Here is a 22532-nt window from a genome sequence, read left to right on the forward strand (position 1 = left end):
TGTAGAATTTATATTTTATTTATATATTACCAATGTCTTCATTACATAATATGCAGTTTTTACAAATACAAATTGTTCTCATTGACTGTTATATAATTCCTGTTGGATTAGTCATGCAAACATCAGCAACAAACTACAATACCTTTACTGGAATGTCGATAAAGATCTTGTTGGTTACCGATATAACATAATAGCAATGCGGTGTATCCTTGGTTGAGTGTTTTTACCACCGCGGTGTACAAACTGTTGCTCAGAGGAAAAGGATGAATTAAGCAGCTATGCCAGGGGGTTTCAACTCCACTCCTCAAGCCCCCCAACAGGTCAGGTTTTCAGGATATTCCTGCTTGAGCACAGATAGTCTGCGACTGAGGGGGAAAATGCATCCCGAAAGAGATTTGTTTTCCTTTTTTTTTAGCCAATACATGGTGAGGTCTCACCTGTGCTGAAGCAGGGATATCCTAAAAACCTGACCTGGTGGGGGCCCTTGAGGACTGAAGTTGGGAACCCTGAGCTATGATATAACCCCTGTTATGTTAATGTCAAACTTTGGCAGTAATTTATAGCAAGGCAACAGAATATTTACCCGAACATGGTAAATACCTGCTACTTATTATTTACAGATTTTTTGCAATATTTTATTGTGACTTGATTTGTGAGATTAGAAATGTGTAACAACCATTGTGGATAGATCTTTAAAAAAAACAACACCTTATTTGGCAGTATCTCTTCATTTTTCACTTGGCTTTGGCACTTTTTGCAGATAGGAACACTTAACATTTGTTTTAATATAAACCAAACTTGCTTGGTAAGCAGCTGGAAAGGTTATATTCCCCTCACCCTGACATTACAGTAGTGTAAGACAAGCTGCCATTGCCAAGTCCCATGTCAGAATTGTAGTTTACATCAGAGGTTTCCAAAACTTCCCAACAGGTCAGGGTTTCAGGATATCCCTGCTTCAGCACAGGTGGTTCAATCTGGGTGTCTGACTGCACCACCTGTGCTGAGGCAGGGATATCCTGGAAACCTGACCTGTTGTGGGGTTTTTAGGGCTGGAATTGAGCACCCACGGTGTACATGATTCATTTGTGATAGAAGCTCATTGTTGCTGACTAATTGGAACAGTCATTTTATTCTTAATGCACGTTTTGTAAAATGCTATCTAAATATTCTTGCAATCTGGTTATTAACAGCATTACAAATAGCACGTCATATACTCAGGCTCTTGGATGTTGAGTGGGTTCAAGTGTGGATGAATTCTGTATTATTACTACTGCTGACTGAATGCAGAATGTGAAATAAGACAGGAATGCAGAACATACAAAAGCACATCTGTAAAAATATCTTACAAAGTTTGTTTCTTTTCCTTCAGAAAGCTCCTTTTGTTTAAGAATGAGGAGAAACTAATTATATTTTTATCAAGTTATTGAGAAACGGCAGCATTTACCCCAATATATTATTAAATACCCTCACCAGTGGTTAATTTGTCATTTATCAACAAACACACGCCATTAGCGGGGGGAAAATGCTTCACTAAGGAGCGATTTGCTTACCTTGATTTTAGCAAATAGATTGTTGCAAAGTATATTTTATGCCGGCTAAGTTGTTCCCCGTTGTTCCTACTAATTTTGGAATCGGTAATTCATTGTTACAATGTACCACCTCCGAGTAGTTACTGTCTTTAGATTTAACCTGGTCTTCTGGGGGGGAGGGGGGTGTACGGATCATGTGTTTGCAAACCAGCGCTGCAGCCGTCAGAGGTCAGAGCGGGCCATGGATTGTATATAAAAGATACACACTCTGCCAAATAAAGAGCATTGTGGATGCTGCTTTAAGATCAAAATCAAAGCAAAAGTCGTCTTTCCCATCTCACTTTGGGTATTTAGAAGTGAGGGGGGAAATTGTGCAGTTAAATATTTGAAATGTGTAAAGTGTTCTGAAGGGATTGTGGGTCTTTTGTTACATTTGAGACACTGCACTAGTTTCAAGTGAACAGATCCTGCTCCAGACAGCTTTTTTTCTCTCTCACAAATGTATGGTTGAAATGAGTATATTTACAATATCTACACATTTCTATCTCAAATTACCAATAAAACTTTCTTTCCTCAGAAAATGGAGTCCACGGATGTGCAAACTTGAAGAAAAACCTCTTCTGTAGATCGCTCTGCATTTATCTAGGAAAAAAAGGAATACAGATAATTAATTAACACAAAGTAACACGTTTAAAGAGTAACCAAAATCGGGGGGGGGGGGGGGGGGGAGGCTCTATTGCTTCAGTATTTTTTAATAGATCTGCGGTGTGGTAAAGAGGTGAGGGGAGAGTTGCACACTGATGGTGCAACGCGTTAGCGAGTTTGGCAACAGAAATGCTGTGTCACAAATCCTGATATTTCTAAAGGAACAAGAAATGCACAAAGAAGCACACTGTCCAGGGAGACTGTTGGTAAAAAATGAAAAATATTTATTGTCTAACCAACATTACAAAGGAGGTGTGAACCCTCCTACACGTTTCACACAACACGGTGCTTTATCAAGGAAAGTTAATATTTAGCAATTGATCCAATCCCAGAAAGCTATTTCTTGACTACATCTTGAGCGAGTGTTCCCCCCGCCCCCCTCGTTTAAGAAGCTTTCTCTGAACATATAATTAAATCTTTAACAAAACGGTTTGAGTGGCTCTTTGCAGAAGCTGCAGCTGCCGCAGGACAACGCACTTACAGTACATGTACATTTTATACACCTGTCTCCATGAATCGGTTCATTGTTACACAACCTTTTTGGTTAGGCACACACAATGAAGGGCAAGATAATTGCTCATCTTTTAATTAAGTTATTGAACTATTTTATAGACCCCTAATTTAAATGTTCAGCTCTCCAGGTTTTTGTTATTTTAAATATTGATCACAACCATTTGAAATATGAGCAACAACATTTTTTTAACCTACATTCCCACTTTGCAAATTTGTTTAGGTCCAAGGTTGACCAAGTAACACATTTTTGTGCTAGTCAATATTGGGTTTTAATGTACTTATGTTAAAACAGATCACTGACATTTTTCAATTTGAATTTCTAATTACTGCAACACCTTCAGATCTTTTCTGCAATCAATGATTAATTACAAAACGGTTTGCCTTCCGTTTTTTTTTTTTTTTTAATTGCTGGTTTGTCATCGGGCATCAATATAAAGTTAAATATAAATAGCATGCATTTTTCTCGAGCAGGCAGTGCTTGCAATCTCTGGCATGGCTATTGTATTTAAGGGTAAATTTGGGCTTTTGTTTTTCAGAAGTTTTTTTGTGAATATTCACTTTCAATGGTGTATACAATATACTACATTGCAGAGCTCCTCTGTGTTGCACTCTTTCCTTTCTCTGTTTCATTACATTTTTTCGTGGTCATTTTAGCACAAGCATGGAATTTATATAACGTGGTCAAGGTTACTTTGCCAGAAGTGTATATGTTGAAATATTAGTCTTCACAAAACATGAAACGTGACCAGTCATACACTTGAAGCTGTGTGTAAAAGTTCATTTTTTCCCCCCCCTTATACCTCATTTTATTGAAGTTTACCGTCATACAACAAAATATCTAATTCTCTTCAATTGAGGTAACAGTGTTATATCGTAAAACTTGCATTTAACAATGTGCAAATCAGGAAACAAAAAAGGGTGGTGGGGAGGAGAGAATCAGTCTGTCCTCCTCTCGGACCTCTCCTTGTTCCTATATTGAATGATTTTCAGGTTCCGGGAATCTGGTCGTTTCCTCCGCGTTGTTTGACCTTCCACTTTCTAACCGACTTCTTTTTCTAGAACCCGAGTGTCGCTTTTCTGTCACCTTTGGGACAGCGGAGAACGTGCTTCTAATACTATCGTAGCAGAATCGTAGCACCATTCACTCCAGGGACGTCTGTTTGTAGTAACCACATGATCCAGACTTTTAGAAATTTAGCGCCAGTATCGTTAACCAAACTCGTCAATTTTTCCATCCGGCATATGAACCAAATCCTGTTTCTGATTGAGGTAATAGTTGGGATTTCAGTCTGGTTCCACAATGCTGCGATCTCGCACCTCGTTGCTGTTGCAAAATGCGCTACTAGTTTATTTTGTGTTCTGCAAAGCCCCTCAGCCAGCCTGTTCAGGAGGAACAGCCAGAGGTCCAAAGGGATTGTGAGGCCTAATATCCTCTGTAGCCAATCTCTGATTTGCACCCATATGGGCAGCACCACAGCATATGCAAGAGATCCGCTCCCCTCCACATTGCTTTGGACACAATGGGGAGTAGCCTGGTATAAATTTGGATAATTTCATCGGCGTGAGGTACCACCTCATTAACACTTATAGAACTTTACCCGCGTCCGTGAATATCTCCGTCCAGTCCTCTTCCTCTAAGGTTTCCCCTAGATCCTGCTCCCATTGTGCTATATAGCTCAATTTCACTGAATAGCTGCCCCTGAACAGACTACCTCTCTGTATAGCTGAGAAATAAGTCCCTTTGTTTCTGTTTTTAATATACAGAGTTTTTCAAAGTGTGTTAATTGGGAACAGGGCGAAAATTTGTTATAAATGGCTAACCTGGAGGTATCTAAAATCTAAAAAATTCTGTGTGTGGGATGTCTCTTCTTAATTTGTTCAAATGTTTTGATGCTGTTTCTAACCTCCAAACCCAGGCCGAGGGCAGGATCCCAATGCAGTGACATACCCAAGGAAGGATGCAAGGATGTCCATGCAAGGCTTGGACTCAGATACAGGTTGAATGGCCAGGGCTGGAGACAGATATCCGTTACAAAACATTGCCAAAAAGGGCCCTGGCTTGCGGAGGTGTAATTGGAGTAAAGTGATATCTGCAGGTTGGAGCAATGAGGCAAATATCCAGATCTAATGCAGTCATACTGGTTATTTGCCATCTAAGACCGCACGTATAGTGCCCGCGACCAGCGACGGGATGGGTGACGTCACCCGTCGCCGCTAGCGATTTCGCTTTGCGGCGCGGGCGTACTGGCATTTGATTTGTTCAGGGGCTGTCACATGAGGCGACAGCCCTTGAAAAATCACACATTGCCAGCTTCCAAAGTTCGCGATGCACCGTCGCAGTGTCGCCATCGCGCTTACTATAAGCGCACGCGGCAGCAATGTATTTGTTTTTGGGCGACGTCACCCGTCGCAGTCACTATACACACGGCCTAAAGCCTTCACATTGCAGAGATTTGCCAGCTAGCTCAAACTTCTAGAACATAACCGTGTTGATGGACTTGGAGGGGGTTCATAAAGTTCTTAGCAATGAACCACGGTGCGGTTAGAAGAGAGGGAAGTTAACTTGTATACAGACAAAAGGTCGGGATCAAGATGCAAGCAAAGTTCAACATGGGTGAGATTCAGGGTAGGGATTGGTTTGAAAGCATACAGCATACGATCAATCATTGAATAAGATAATATTCTGAGAAATCAACAACAAATAATATAATTAGTTTGTAAGCTCTTCGGGGCAGGGACTCCTTTACCTAAATGTCACTTTTTTGTCTAAAGCACTTCTTCCCATTATGTGTTATTTGTATTATTTGTTATTTATATGATTGTCACGTATAGTACTGCTATGAAGCGCTATGTATATTAATGGGGCTGTATAAATAAAGATATACATACATAGATAGATACATCCTTAACCCGGATATCAACGACCAATATTCTCACTACAAGGAAAGCTTAACAAACATAGAAGGAACAGAGTCTTTGCTCCAATATACTGTAGGATCAAGTATTTGTTCTGTCGGTTTTCTAGGAATCAGTCTTCCTAAAGAATGAACTTTAAATACATAAAATGTGGGAGACTTAAAAGGAAAATAAGTTTATGCAATAGTAAGTGGGCATTTTTCTGATTTAAGTGTTGTGCCTTTGTTATAACCACAATAGCCATTACACTAAAACAGCGAGCAGCGCTCGGCACAGGTGAAGCGCGCTGTTTGTAACGGAAGAATACTTGTCTGAACAGGAATAAAGAATTATATTTTAACGAGACTCTGGCTCTCCTGTCTAATACAATGGGAAGAAATAATGAATTTCAAGTAAGGAATATTTAATATTCTCCATCTGTCTCACAATTGTGAGTAGTATTTGGTATACTCTACAGCCCTTTAAAGATGTATTGAGTATTAAATAATAACTATATAAAATTGGACTGCTTATGAATATTTGTATATGTTCAAAGACCTGTAAGAATTGATCCTGCATACGGGGGATTTAGGAACAGTAATTGAAATGGGAGAACCTGGTTTGAGTGAGTGTCAGCTCCTGCCCCATGGACAATTACTTCTCCCTACAATCAAATTGTAAGCTCTGTGGATCAGGGGCTTACTCTGACTTGTTTTGGTGTTGGTGCAGAGGGTCCAGCAATGCATTATCTGATGGTTTTCACAGGTGCTATAAATGTTAATATGTAATTATGGAACAGCTGTCATTTTGCTTTAGCACCACTCTATGCACTTTTGATACCAGCTGGCAGAATCTGTCAAATGAAACATTCGTTTCTGTACAGAACTGCAGCCGTGAAACACCTAAACGTTACTTTAAAAGTCACAATGTTTCATTACAACTTTTTTGACACTGCACCCCTTGCTAGAAAATATATGTTCTGCAAACCCCTAATTATTCAATCTTATTACTTATCAGACTAACAAAACGATGTGACCGATCCCAGGCAGTATATTGTCCTGAGCTCATGTGGGGGACACACGCTTAATGAGGCCCCAAACTGCACCTGTGTGCAGATAGAATGGGGGTATAATTAAATTACTGGCAGCATCTAACGTCACACCTCACACAGCCTTGCTGCAGTGGCTGCAAAGCATTGTGGGCAGCTCCTGCTGTAGGACTTTCACCAAGGTGCAGATTGGAGCCTTACTAAGTGCGCAGTCCCCACTGCCGGGGATCCGCCATTACATCATCTTTTTTGTTGGCGACCCCCTCGCAAACCCCTAGGTATTCTGGAACCCAGAGCATTGCGTGAATGCGTTGATTTCACTGATTTGCGTGAATCACTGATTTATTACATGATGAACTTTGGCAATATCTTGTTGTACCCCAGATGTGGCGTGCAGCAACGCATTCACGCAATGCTCAGCACTTATAAAACAAAACGGTAGAACTTGCGCTCACCGGTTTGTGGTATAGCAACATCAACAGGCGTTATAATCCTGCGTCCATCCCGCGGGGCGCGTGTAATAACACAATAACTGGCCGGATCAGCACTCGGTAATAAAGAATAGAGAGGAAAAACACACTCCCGTATTCCTTTCAATATCAACTAGATTTCTTCTTTAATGTAGAGAAAAGAAGAAATTAGTCTGCAGACGCACACTTACTGTAAGCTAGGCGGCCTTGCACGGTACTCACGGTCCCGGGGTAAAAGTGTGCGTCTGCAGACTAAGCCCGCTTGATTTTTTTTGGTCTTTTTCTGTACATTAAAGAAGAAATCTAGTTGATACCCAGAGGAACACGCCAGTGTATTGTTTTCGCTATTCTTTATCCTCTTCTCTATTACCGCGCGCTGATCCAGCCACGTACTTTGTTCTACACTTTTTACAATATGCCTCAAGATGTAAAAATATAAAGGCCATTCGTCAGAGCCATGAAATCGAATGATTGAGATATTCGTTTTGTGCAGGAGATATTTAGCACGTATTTGTCATCGCACTTTACATTGTTCCAGTTTTATAAAGGCAAGTAATTTCAATTGTAAGCTCCCCGGGGCAGGGATTTCCTTTCCTATTGTCTGATCTTATTTGTTGCATTTATTCTACTATAATTCCCTGTACTGTATGGTCTTTCTTGTAAATCACTAAGTACAGCTGAGGGCGCTATATAAATAAAGATATACAGTACACACATACAAATTGGTGAGCCTTCCAATTTAAACCACATAACTGTCTGATTCCTTTGTGTAAAACACCTAGGGATCTCCTCGCTGCAAAACTGGTACAGAAAACGGCACCAAATTTATCAAGAACATTTTTCCAATAATATTTTTCTCTATTAATCGGCGGCAGTACAGGAAACTTTAACAAATAACCCCCTTCAGTGAAGAAGAAAGAAGGTTCGATGTGCACAGCTCCAGTACTCAGGAGAAGCTGGCTTTGGATTCTGATACATTTTTATCTGTCTGATATTTGCATTGTAAATGTCAGTACAACGCAAAGAATGATGTCGTCCTCATTTCTAAAGCTGCAGATCCCCCTGAAATTGAGTCCCTTGGGAACTCATCCCTGGGGGTCAGCAGGGTAGCCGCTCCCCCCTGCTCAGGTAAACTTAAGAAAATAAAAATATATAATAATGTAAAAAGTCTTAAGCAGCATGGATGGCTTTAAAAGTTATTGCGGTCTATGCCGGCTGATTGTATTGTGGTGAAGGAGCGGTTCAGCGAGTACAGAAACTGACTGAGAACACGTAGTGTGAATCAGGGGGACATTGTTCAATTTCTGGTGTCAGCGCCTTGTGACCTTGGGTGCCAAAATCATAGATTGCAAGCTCTATGGGGCAGGGACAGTGCGTGTAACAATCCTACCTGCTGCGTACCGCGCGATATACTGTAACTGGGAAGCGCTTTGGGTCCCATGGGGAGAAAAGCTCCATTTGAAATAAAGTTATTATTATTTTATCATAAACAAACTATGGAGTCTTCTTACTAAAGTAAGCTGCAAAACCAGTGAAAACGCAAAATGCACCAGATTTACCAAAAGTACGAGATGCACAATGTCTGCAAACCAGGCAATATGTGCCCTTAATTCCGTGCAAAAGTCTGCGGCAATTGTAATGTTCACAACAAAAAAATCATTATGAGTCAATATAATCTCTTTATATACGGTGATTTGTGCAAAATGACTACATTGGCAAACTTTATGAGCAAAGTGAATCATTTGCGAAAACTACGAAGACATTCACACATCTGTAAGCACGGGGCAAAGGGCACAGGGCACGGGGCAGAGGGCATCAGGCACAGAGCACGGGGCACGGGGCACAGAGAACGGGGCACAGGGCTTTCCATGGGTTCCTTTTCTTTGCTAAACATGTTTTTTGCACTGATTTCCCACAGTTTTGCAGCCGGAAGATTTTACTTGATAGACCCATTTAAAAACCAAAAAAAAACAATGGGTCTAGTGCATGAGTGGCCAACTCCAGTCCTCAAGGGCCACCAACAGGTCAGGTTTTCAGGATATCCCTTCAGCACAGGTGGTGCAGTCAAAGACTGAGCCACTGATTGAGCCACCAGTGCTGAAGCAGTGACCGATTGAGCCCCTTGTGCTGAAGCAGGGATATCCTGAAAACCTGACCTGTTCGTGGCCCTTGAGGACTGGAGTTGGCCGCCCCTGCCCTAGACGACAAGCAAAACATGCGAGCCCTGACATACAGGGCGATTAGGGCAGCCTAAGGGTTAAGGACCACAGGCCATACCAGGGCTTTAGTAAATAAATCTGGTGCACACCCAAGTGGGCCTTATAATTCACATCAATGGGCTATAACAACACGTTCCGGGGCTTATTGTGATCCCTTTCTCAGGCAGGGAAATAATCTCACATTAAGGTTCTAACCTTAGTCACATGGATCCAGTTACTCACCATTTGCTGGGGAATAAAATACTTGTCTGTTTGTTGAATTCTGACTTTGAAATGAGAGATTACCTTTGGCTATGATTTTTCTTGGCAGGAACATCACTTTGTGCTCCGCGTAGCAGAAGGTTTTACAGGTTCAGCAATAACAAATTATAATTAAGCAGTTGCTACTCTCTTGGTTTCGCTGTGGCAGATATTAGTATAGTTACATGGGGCTTTTTATACAGTATTTACATTTTTTTCTTTAGTAATTAAACCGGCTTTTGCACTAAAGTGTGCTAACAAGTCTGTTTTCTTCTGATTGCTGTTTTGATACTAATTCGTGGTTTGAATTTTCATAAACATCTATGCAGAAACCTTACAACCTGCGCTAAGGAGGATAACAGAAGTACAAGTACTGTAGTACTGTATAGTATTAGAGCAGAAGTATTGCAAATCACTGTCTTAGATGTGTTTTTCGATCTAGTTCTTCGGGGAAGGGACTTATTTTCCTAATTTGTACTTTATGTCTGTAATGCTTATTCCCATTATGTCTCCTGTTACTTAGTCATGTGTATTACTGCTGTGAATGAAACGCGCTGTACAAATAAAGATATACATATATATAACTAGGAGCCCCTTGATTTCACCATCAGGAAACTCCGGGTCTAGCAGATATGGGCTGGTGGTTTCCTGATATTTTCAGCAAACAAAATGGCCACCGGTAATATCATTGAGCCAATGAGTAAGATGGACATCACACTGAGACAGAACATTCCTCTTATTCATTTGCTGTCAGCCTCTGCCTTTTCTTATTTCTAAATAAATGCCTGATTGGAGGTATGTACTGAACCAGAGCGCGCAGTAACGCGCGATGTTATATGCGAAACACGCACAATATGTCATGCGTCATTGTGCCATGCGTCATTGTGCCATGCGTCATTGTGCCATACCCAAACGATGTGGGCAAGCAGTCCGATTGTTAGCTTTACTCGTAGTACTGGATGAGTGATAGATTAGTGAAAAAACGCACTAATGTTGCAATATAAACAAATAAAGTGTTACTAGCCAAAAATGTGGTGTTTGTACCAAAATCAATTGAAGTCCTGTGAAAACAATGTCCCGATCTCTGCTGAAAAAGTCCTGCTGGCTGTCTTACACCCAGTTGGAGTGTAGAAACACCTTTCTGGCGCGTTGGACTATGAGGAACACAAAGGTACTTGAAGTTCTTTTCAATGTAGATAATTCCGGATATTCAGAAGTCACAATGTTGCTTTTATTCAATATCTCTCTTTATTAAATAGGGGTTTTTTTTAAGTACAAAAGTGAAAGAAAAATCCGACCTGATGTTCATGGCATTTTCCTCTCACCAAAGACTTTTCTTCACTATAATGTGTCCGTTGCACGTTGGAATCAGGCAGGCTAAACGGATCTGGCCGGGGGATTATTACAGCCTGCCTGAGTGTATTAAGATTACAAAGATGCTACTGTAGTTACAGAAATATGCTGGGGTCCCATAAATAGCGCCATCAAAATTGGCAACTCGATTTCAGAGTCAATATGTACATTGTGTTTCGCAGGAACTGAAACACTAATCCAGAACTGGCAAATCATTGATTGTAATTAGAAAATACATGATTGCTTTGATGGGTATAGAACACATGCATCTCCTCGGTGCAGATATACTCATATTAAATAAAATGCGTTGTTACAAATCACAAATAACTAGACTGGTCCTGTATACAGACGGGTTGTGCACATGTGACCAGCCTGAGATTTACTGTATTGTGTTCTCATGTTTTCCTATTTTAATCCTGTTCGTTATCTTAACTCTGCACTTTGTAGAAAGTGATAATGAAGCCACAGCCCAGAAAGCTTCCAATGATGGTAGATGATGACCAGGGGTGGCCAACTCCAATCCTCCAGGTCAGGTTTTCAGGGTATTCCTGCTTCAGCACAGGTGGCTCAATCAGTAGCGCAGTCTTTGACTGAGGCACTGATTGAGCCACCTGTGCTGAAGCAGGGAGATCCTTAAACCCTGACCAGTTGGTGGCCCTTGAGGACTGGAGTTGGCCACCCCTTTCTTAGATCTTTTACTGAAGGTAACGCATGGCAGGCTTCCCGGGGACCAACGAGTTCTTCTGAAGCTTCCATTCAGTGTGTCCTTGCCTTAACTACGACAGCATTTCAGTATCGAGATATTCCCCGCACTTCTCCGAAGGCTGAACCGAGCAAAACAGTCTGCGAAGGGGACCATGTTTAGACAACCTCTTAAGCAGGGAAGACCTGACCTGTTGGTGGCCCTTGAGGACTGGAGTTGGCCAGTCCTGCTGCATACAGCATATAATGATGTAGCAGAAATCCCTTCTCCTCCAAGTAGATGACAGTATATTGATGATATTGTATACATTTGCAATATTTACCTTACATAGAAGCGCTTTTGTTTCATAATACGTTAGAACGGGCTCTGCTGCTTGGTAGTATCGCTCCAGCCTCCTCTTTATGGTCTCAGGGCTCCCATCGAAGCGCTGATTGGCCTTACTTCTACTGAGGAGGCGTTTGGTCATGATTTCGGCAGAACAGTCCAGGTGAAGCACGATGTTTGGCGTGCGCATCTAGAGATGAAACAGAACATAAATCAACCCGATGTCATAGAATTGCTTGTTTTAAAGAAATATCTTTTTAACTCTTGAGCTGCCAACATTCCCACTCCCAAAAATATTTAAACAAATTTACTAATGAGATTATTTATATTATATATCTTTATTGTTTTAGAATGATTTAATAAGTAAAATGTTCACTTCGACTGAGCCACCTGTGCTGAAGCAGGGACTGATTGAGCCACCAGTGCTGAAGCTTGGATATCCTTAAAACCTGACCTGTTGGGAGGTCTTGAGGACTGGAGTTGAGAAGCCCTGAACTAGGTTATAAAGAAGACGTTCCATAAACAGACTTACCCTCCAAAGCATTTAGTTACCAGAGTAATATTAAATATTATTTTTAATGGTGTATTTCACCTAAATGTAATACATTCAACATGCCGCTGCCATTGCTTTGCTTTGATCGTATGCGAGGCTTTTTTTAACATATAGGGGTCAACATGGAGGTCCTTTGGGGGTAACAAATACACGAGATTTATCCAAGAAACAAACATCCTATTTTGAACACATTTTTCTTTGATAGATCAGTTGTAGCTTTTCTGCCCGAGACAGTTTTACCCTGAAAGACACTTCCCCCACAATAAAGTTAATTTGGGACGGAAATCTTATAAAAGAAGAAAGGTGGTTTCCAGACATGAGTAAACGAAACCTTGTCAAGGGAAAGGGCCCCTTATAGCAGCACTCGAAATCCCGTGTGTAAGTGAATTAACTCAAATATAACCTTTCTTAGGGTATGTAGGTAAAATAATGGTGGACAAACACTCACATAAACTATAAAACAGACGCAGAATTGCTGATACACAGTATGGCTTAAACCCCGTGATGGGGAATGTAAGCAGAGGAAGGGGGGGCCCAATTCCAAGTGTGATAGCTGCTAATGGCATATAGTCTGACCCTATGTGCCCTGACGTCAGATGCCAACAATAAATAATAATACACTGAATGTTCTCTTTTGATGTAGGATACCCGTAATGAAAAACAAACAATTAAAATACATAGGACATATAACTATAACAGTTCTTAGATACCCGTAATGAAAAAAAACACTAAAAATACTGAATAGGACATATAACTAACAGTTCTTAAGTGCTCTAACCAAGTTTTTTGTAACACACCCCTTCCAACACAAATGATTAATTATTATTTTACTTGTCTAAAGCAAACATGTAAAAGATGTATAGTAATGATACTCAAACCCGCCATTTCGTCTCTTACCTGCCATGTGGCTAATTATCTTGAATGACTGTAAACATATTGTTACAAATAATATAATTTGGGTTTTCAACTAAGAAAACGAGTCTGCAAACGTTGCTGTGTATTATTGCTGAGAGATCAAATAATTCCACGGGTGTCGTTTACCTTGATTAGAAATGAGAGTTTGCAGAGCGTCTCTTGCACATGTGCGTGCAATCTGCTGATGCATACAGTCTAACTCTAACCTAACTCTTTGAGCCAGTGATGCTTAGTATTGGTATAGATCTCCGCTTGGATCGACTTGCAACGTTAATGCATAGCTAGGAATGATGTATTATTAGGGTTGACAGGTGTCCAGTATTGAACCGTACTGTCCAGTAAAAATTAGAGGTAATGCTAGAGACTACGAAAAGACCCAACTTTTAAGGAGAAGCACTTGAATATAAGTGAGCCCTAGTGATCAGGAAATAGTGTGAAAATTTGGAAGTTTGTGGCTATATTGTATAAAGGTCAATGTATATTAGATGCTCTCAGTTATTGTTCAGTCTCAATGCTGCTATCACTAAAAAAAACAATAAAAATATTTGTAATAATAAAAAAATAAAAAAATTAGAGGTAATATTGGACATGTGTGTGTCTGGTATTACCTCTCTGCACATGTATGTGTCTGGTATTACCTCTCTGGACATGTATGTGTATACCAGTATTACCTCTCTGCACATGTATGTGTCCGGTATTACCTCTCTGGACATGTATGTGTATACCGGTATTACCTCTCTGCACATGTATGTGTATACCGGTATTACCTCTCTGCACATGTATGTGTATACCGGTATTACCTCTCTGCACATGTATGTGTCCGGTATTACCTCTCTGCACATGTATGTGTCCGGTATTACCTCTCTGAACATGTATGTGTATACCGGTATTACCTCTCTGGACATGTATGTGTATACCGGTATTACCTCTCTGGACATGTATGTGTATACCAGTATTACCTCTCTGGACATGTATGTGTATACTGGTATTACCTCTCTGGACATGTATGTGTCCGGTATTACCTCTCTGCACATGTATGTGTCCGGTATTACCTCTCTGGACATGTATATGTCCGGTATTACCTCTCTGGACATGTATGTGTCCGGTATTACCTCTCTGGACATGTATGTGTCCGGTATTACCTCTCTGGACATGTATGTGTCCGGTATTACCTCTCTGGACATGTATGTGTCCGGTATGACCTCTCTGGACATGCATGTGTCCGGTATTACCTTCCTGGACATGTATGTGTCCGGTAGTACCTCTCTGGACATGCATGTGTCCGGTATTACCTCTCTGGACATGCATGTGTCCGGTATTACCTCTCTGGACATGCATGTGTCCGGTATTACCTCTCTGGACATGTATGTGTCCGGTATGACCTCTCTGGACATGCATGTGTCCGGTATTACCTCTCTGGACATGTATGTGTCCGGTATTACCTATCTGGACATGTATGTGTCCGGTATTACCTCTCTGGACATGCATGTGTCCGGTATTACCTCTCTGGACATGCATGTGTCCGGTATTACCTCTCTGGACATGTATGTGTATACCGGTATTACCTCTCTAGACATGTATGTGTATACCGGTATTACCTCTCTGGACATTTATGTGTCCGGTATTACCTCTCTGGACATGTATGTGTCCGGTATTACCTCTCTGGACATGTATGTGTATACCGGTATTACCTCTCTGGACATGTATGTGTATACCGGTATTTCCTCTCTGCACATGTATGTGTCCGGTATTACCTCTCTGGACATGTAGGTGTATACCGGTATTACCTCTGGACGTGTGTGTCCCCGGAATTACCTCTCTGGACATAGTGACCTGACCGGCTTGGGGGCCGCAGGATTTCCCCGAGCAGGGAGAGAGCAGGGCTGTTGCTAGGAAGCTGGGCAGCTGCCTCCATCCTGATTGGCTGCGGCTGGATAATGCAGCTAATCAGGAGGAGGTGTCAGGAGCCTGGGGATGGGACAAAGGAGAGGAGGAAACAGCATGGCGCAGAGAGGTGTGTCTGGAGTACATCGCACTTTTCACCATTGTGTCCAGTATTTTTGGCGAAGCCACCTGGCCACCCTATGTATTGTGCACTAAATCAATAGGTAAAACGATGTGTTCAAAAGGCTAGAAATGCTGGGTATTGATGAATGATGTATTTATTGCCTAACAAATGGTTAAAATGTATTCTCTCCCGTCTCAACTATCGTAACATCCTACCGTCCGGCCTTCCTGCCTCTCCCCCGTCTCCCATACAACCTATCCTAAATGCTGCTGCTAGAATCATGTTATTCTCTCCTACATCTGTCTCAGCGCCTCTCCTGCTGAAATCCCTCTCCTGGCTTCCCATCAAATCCCGTATTACTTACAAAATTCTCCTCCTCACTTTTAAAGCTTTACACTCTCCTGCCCCTCCTTACAGCCCTAATTTCTCGCTATGCATCATCCCGACTCTTGCGTTCTGCTCAAGAATGTCTTCTCTCTACCCCCTTTGTATCTAAAGCCCTCTCTCACCTAAAACCTTTCTCAATGATTGCCCCACACCCCTTGAATGCCTTTCCCCCCTCAATATCCCAATAGAACCCCCTCTCTGCACCTTTAGGAGCTTTCTTAAAACACACCTCCTTAATGAAGCATACGAGTAGCTCTGTGGCTGATATATTACATCGCAGATGAACAGACCATGGCCCTTTGCAGACGCACTTACCAAAACACCCTCCTACAGTCTCTGTAAATTCTTCCTACTTACCACTTAGATTGTAAGCTCTTCAGGGCAGGGACTTATTTTCCTAAATGTTACTGTTATGTCTGAAGCGCTTATTCCCATTATGTTATATTATTATGTCACGTGTATCACTGCTGTAATGTGCTATGTACATGTATAGTGCTATATAAATAAAGATACATACATTTAGTACGCCAGCAAATCTTTCTTCTGGTATTAAGTGAGGAGACTGTAATAGTCTTGAATAGTATTATTATTTTACTTTTTTAAAGCCTGCGTTTTAACCATATGTTAACCAACAATGATGGTTTAATAAAAGCAAAATTTTAACTAATATTCCATGTTTTTGTTTACCTGCTAACATGGTACCGCACTCTACCTCACAAAAACAGAATACAAATGCGCCTGAAGGGGGGAAATGAAAACACATATTTTAGGGCTTACTGTTTTTCTTTTTTGAAAAACATTTGTAATATATGCAATTTATTTCTTGTTTTTATAGGATACACAAATGACATTATTTCAGGTAACTGAGAAAGTGTTTATCTTCCCAGTGACACTATAGATCGTCAGAGCTTTGATTTCCTGAATCCACAGGGACTATTATGAGAAATAAAAGTGCATGTTCTACTCCTGCTGGTAGACGGGAGCCGGCGGTCTGCGGAGGAGGGGAAGCCCTGCTGGATACTAACAAACCAATCCCACCAATGTGGCTGTTAATATATCCAAGTCACAAACTCATTGTGGGAGGCTTGAGCATGTGTACGGATTAATCAATGTTTGAGACTTCTCTGCAAGTATTGTCATCATCGTTCATTTATGTGAACCCTCCTTATTTCACTAGATGTATTAACGTTTGGATACTAGGGCGATACCTGTGTTCAATTCCCGTGTGTAAGATAGTCTTCTCAGCCGGCAAGGGACCAGGCTGGGCTCAGAGAAGGCAGAGAGAGAGAGATGTATCTTTTGGCTAACACTACTTTATATATACGAGAAACATAGTGATCACATACAAAGTCGGAGGACCACACACAATACTTATGACAGTTATATAGAGAGGATTAGACAGTTATATGGAGGGGATTAGAGTGTACCCTGCTGCACAATTGTTGGCTGCTCTTGAGGACAGAGTTAGCCACCCCGGGTTTAACGAATATGTTGCTCTAGTGTCGCCTTCTAACCCACAATAGTAATCAGCAGCAAGATCCGCGATTGTGATTTGGGCGCGGTGTTTGAAGTAAGAGGACTTGTAATTATTGTTTCAAGATGAGGTTCCATTAAGCTCTCCTTACCCAACAAAAGGATTAGATAATATTTTTTTTAACGTTTTAGATTATTTTGGTAAAAACGTGGCGCAGGAAACCCCGACACCGGTATTTCATGTAAGTTTGTTTTCTGATATGTCTGATAATTAGCTTATTATTACCTTGCATTCAAACTCTTCTGCCTGTTTGATCTCACAGGGAAAACCATCGAGAAGAAATCCCTTTGTGGTTCCAAGACAGGAGGTCATTGTATCTTTAAGGATTTCAAGAAGAATATCCTGTTGAAGACAAGAAAGATTTTAATAAATATTAACGTGTCATCCCTTTTAATTGTTACTTTTGAACATATGTGAAGTTACATTGTTACATAGTAGATGAGGTTGAAAAAAAGACATATCTCCACCAAGTTCAGCCTACAGTATGCTACATTTAGATACTTATCCTATATTTGTATTTAGAGTATTTTGATCCAGAGGAAGGCAAACAAAAAAAACCCCCCAGTGACACATCATCCAATGCGGTCTCATGAGGGAAAAAATAAATTGCTTCCTGACCCCAAATAATGTAATCAGATTTGTCCATGGATCAACGTCCATCCCATGTTAACTTATTTGGTTTGTGTACCTTTCCTTGCTATAGTTCTTGTTATATGTTTGACTTTGGAAACCATTAGTTGACGCCTACATATGTTCAGTTGACACCTAAAACCACCTAGAAGGCTTAAAGAAGTGGAAGGCGGCCATATAACGCGGAAGGGTTGTACATCCCTTATTCCTGCATGTGCTCGGAAGACTAAATAGATAAATATAAAGCATAGACAATTCTCCATTAAATACATAATGAAACATTGTTTTCACAAGAAGAAGGTGGCACGTGTTGATCATACAGCCACAGGGGGGATTCTGGGTAAGCACGTTCTTTTCTCTCGTGTCCTACTCCCGTTCATCCAGTCGCGTGCGTGTTGTATGGGCATGGGGAACCTGATTTTCATTGCCATTTTGTTTAAATGGCATGTTGATTATGCCTCCCCTCGTGCCTGGAACAATGTTATATCTCATCTTAAGGCCGTGATTATATAAAAAAAAAACGTGCGCGGCATCGCCACGCAAAAGCAAATAGCTTAAATCTAAAGCAAGTGCTTATACTGCAAGCGACGGCCGCGGCGCGCTGTACTGCAAAGCGGACGGCTGGGGAAGAGACTGAGACATTCGTTTTTTGCTGGCGATGACCGTGTCACGTGAGCGGCTCAGCCAATGAGTGCGAACCGCTCATGGCCACGCCTTCGCCACGCCTCCTCTGCTCTCCCTTCCCGGTATAATCAAGATGTGGCTCCGCGGCAGCATTGAGTGACGTCACAGAATAGCGCTGCCGCCCTGCAGGCACTTGGTATAATCTCAGCCTAAAGCAGCAGTCCAAGGTGTCGTTTTTTTACATTTTTAAACGACAAATATGCTTGCCGGGTTACAAACATGGCCACAGGTCACCAACAGAAAGCAGCAATGCCTACTCCCGATAACGGCGCTCCTTTTCCATTGGCTGCTAGCCTGCACCCGGAGCCTGCCGCCATTATGTGCCCAATAGGCACATATTCCGGCCGGTGTCAGAGCAGGAGAACTGGGGCGTCTATGGTCATCGTGACCCCGGTGGCATTCCGGGGGTCCTTGCAGTTCACTTGACTTGGCTTTCTACCTTAAGTTATGTGTTTATAAACATTATTAAGCAGGAGACAGAACGGCCACTGATTATTTGCTAATTTAGGAGGAAATCACACACTAAGTTATCAGATGAAAGGCTGTTACAGCTGCCGCTTACCACTGGCACCAGATCCCCGTGTCCCAGGAGGTCTCGGATTAGCTTGCCCCTCTCCGAGAACACCGCCAGCTCACTCTGCAGGAGATCGCCGGGAGATACGTGTGTGAAGCCATATTTCTGAATTAATTTTTCACACTGGGTTCCTTTCCCAGAACCCGGTCCACCTTTTACAGATATAGGGGAAAAAACAAGATACATTAAACATGTAACTATTTTAGTTATCTCGTCAGTACAATAAAAAATGAATACAAATAGTTATTATAGGCTGGAATGGATGAACAAATGGGGAGTCCATTTTCTGATGTATGGAAGCAGAGTGTTAATTACCTAGGAATACCGAGTTGAACAAAAACATGACACTACTAATAACTATTTTAAACATATTTAGTATCTAATAGTAATAATGTCCTTAGTGAATGACACAAAAGCCTTGATATGTTTAAGTTTGTTAAATCACTCATAATATTCTGCATTACGTTGAAAAAATAATGCAATTTTCTAACCAACGCCAAAAATCCATATACAAATGCAATACATGACTACCACAGGGCAATGCAATACAGGACTACCACAGGGCAATGCAATACAGGACAACACAGGGCAATGCAATACAGGACTACCACAGGGCAATGCAATACATGACTACCACAGGGCAATGCAATACAGGACTACCACAGGGCAATGCAATACATGACTACCACAGGGCAATGCAATACAGGACTACCACAGGGCAATGCAATACAGGACTACCACAGGGCAATGCAATACAGGACTACCACAGGGCAATGCAATACAGGAATACCACAGGGCAATGCAATACAGGACAACACAGGGCAATGCAATACAGGACTACCACAGGGCAATGCAATACAGGACTACCACAGGGCAATGCAATACAGGACTACCACAGGGCAATGCAATACAGAGCATTATCTTACGCCAGACAATTAGCATATGGTAGCATGCTCTTATCAAAGGGTGGGGAAAACATCCCACAAGGGTCTCGGGTCATTGGGAAGAGCCGTTAGCACATTGTGAATCTACAAATCTGACTGATTTAGAATGTGGCTGTGTAACATATCGATAGGGACTATGTGAAGGCAGCGATCTCACATAACACTCCAGAGAGAGGACGTGACGAAGGGTATACGTGGTAACGAGAGGTAGCTCCCCCCGTATTACTTCCTGGTAACACATTTTATAAATAAATAAAGAAAGAAGATTAGGAAGAAAAGCTTTAAAGACTTTTCCAGTTTCCCCAGAGGATTAGGCACGTTCTATAGTGCCGGGCGCGTGCTATGACGTGCGTGCGCGCGGATTTTTAGTTGGCTGACATCAGTCAGCCTTTCTATAGACGTGCCGCGCACGCGCACGGCAGGGAGAGGGGAACCGACAGACAGCGGCGAGGATGAGGAAATTCATCTTTTCGCGCCGCTGCCTGCGCCCAAATCTGTGTGTGTGTGTGTGTGTGTGTGTGTGTGTGTGTGTGTGTGTGTGTGTGTGTGTGTGTGTGTGTGTATGGATGTGTGTTTGTATGGATGTGTGTGTGTGTGTGTGTGTGTGTGTGCGTAAATAACTGCAGAAGTAAAAAAAAAATATTTATTAAAGTTTTTTTTCTTTAAAAAAAATCTTATCTAGGACTTACTTTTACTCACACAACCCATGCACACACATATACACACATATACACACATATACCTTACTGCAGCTCCCAGCACTATATACACAGCCGCATGCTGTATATTACAGCCCTTATTCCACAACCAAGAGAGGATCAGAAGCTTCCACCAATGCTGACCCCAGAGTTGGCTGCATCTTGAACATTTGAAACCTCGGGTATTATTTGGGGGAGCATATTTTTCTGGGGGGGGGGGGGGGTGTCTGTTTTTCTTTTCTTATTTTGGATTATAAAAAGGCAAAGAAAGGATTACATTCATGATTTCTTTTTTGGGGGGGGGGCGGAGGGGGATTTTCTGTCTCCAAAATGAAAACATTTCCCATGCAAAGTGAGCTTTTCTGCATTTTTAGATGTTAGAAAATGAGGCGGAAAGAACACCGCTAAGCTGTTTTTTAAAAGTTTGAAAACTCAAAAATTAGCAAAAAAATTGCTAATAGACGAGAGTTTGCATATTCGGAAAAAAGAAACGAAAACATTTTTTGCACCATACTCGCAATATTGTCACATTTTTCCCTAAATTAAAAAAAATCCTGCAAATGATTGGGCACCGCACCCTTTGTGTTAAACAACTGGAGTAGTTCAAGCTTCATCACTGGCGATCAAGTGAATTGGGTGGATAAAAAATGCATTACACACCAATAAAGCCAGTTTTTCCATTCATCGACCGTAAGTGAATCTAAGTGCTGACTAATGTCTGGCTGCAGGAAGCCCTTGGCGACACCTTGAACCAGCAGCATTCTGCTTTTCTATATGTAGCATTTGATTACCTTTATTGAAAAATAATTACCAGCGCTGCTGATCGATTCGTTTTCCTGTGATCAATCAGCGAATATCCTGCTCTCTGGGTTCATGTAATGGCTGCTGCTGAATCAGTCAGACTCAGCAGCTACAATGTAACCTTATATTACTACAGTAACATTGTCTATAGTTACAGTTTTCATCTCAGCCACAGTCCTCTGGTGAGAACACTGCAACACTTTCCCGTTTCTGATCATTTATTCCCAAAGATCTTGCACTGCTGGGGACATGCTAAAACCTGCTATAACAACCAAAAGGATGCTCAGTATATTAAAACGCATTAAAAATGGCATTAAGAGTTGATTTTTTTATTTAATTTTAAAATGCAGTAAATATTATCTAATACTACAGAACGGATTTATTAATAAATAAACACCTATGTAGAATATCGAATGTTTTCCTGCTTTACACGAAACTGGGACTTCCGCAGTTAATGCGCGTTTCTTTCAGGGAAAAAGCATCAGTTTGACTATTAAGGCCACCCTGAATGTATCTGTTGGAGAGGAAGTGATCACTTTAAAACCATCGTGGCCATACAGAGGGAGACACAGTGCATTACTCGCCTCTCTGGCAGGGAAGATGTTAATTGTCTGCTTCAGTAGTGACTAAAGTTTATGGATAATAAAAACTCCAAAAGTCACAGTTCTATTCTGGTGGATAGCAGGTCAAAACTAAATGTAACCTTTTCTGTTTTATATGTACATGGGAGTAATTATGCAGTTCACAGAAAATAACAGAGAAGCAAACAGCAGAAGAATGTCATTGCTATTACACAGCATTTAAT

General features: G+C 41.4%; 1 protein-coding gene across 3 annotated transcripts in view; it reads right to left on the reverse strand.

Annotated features, from left to right (window-relative positions):
• Nucleotides 1–2: 2 nt before the first annotated feature.
• AK5 (adenylate kinase 5) overlaps nt 3–22532 on the reverse strand; it is a 148897-nt gene continuing 126367 nt past the window's right edge. For all 3 annotated transcript variants that reach the window (XM_075615766.1, XM_075615765.1, XM_075615767.1), the window contains 4 exons: nt 19273–19436; nt 17622–17738; nt 11998–12189; nt 3–2171 (listed from right to left, as the gene is read on the reverse strand). In XM_075615766.1, coding sequence (XP_075471881.1) covers nt 2103–2171; nt 11998–12189; nt 17622–17738; nt 19273–19436 — 542 coding nt within the window. In that variant the 3' untranslated portion in view covers nt 3–2102. The remainder of the gene's footprint in view (nt 2172–11997; nt 12190–17621; nt 17739–19272; nt 19437–22532) is intronic.

Source organism: Ascaphus truei, chromosome 10, assembly GCF_040206685.1.
Source record: "Ascaphus truei isolate aAscTru1 chromosome 10, aAscTru1.hap1, whole genome shotgun sequence".
Lineage (NCBI taxonomy): Eukaryota > Metazoa > Chordata > Amphibia > Anura > Ascaphidae > Ascaphus > Ascaphus truei.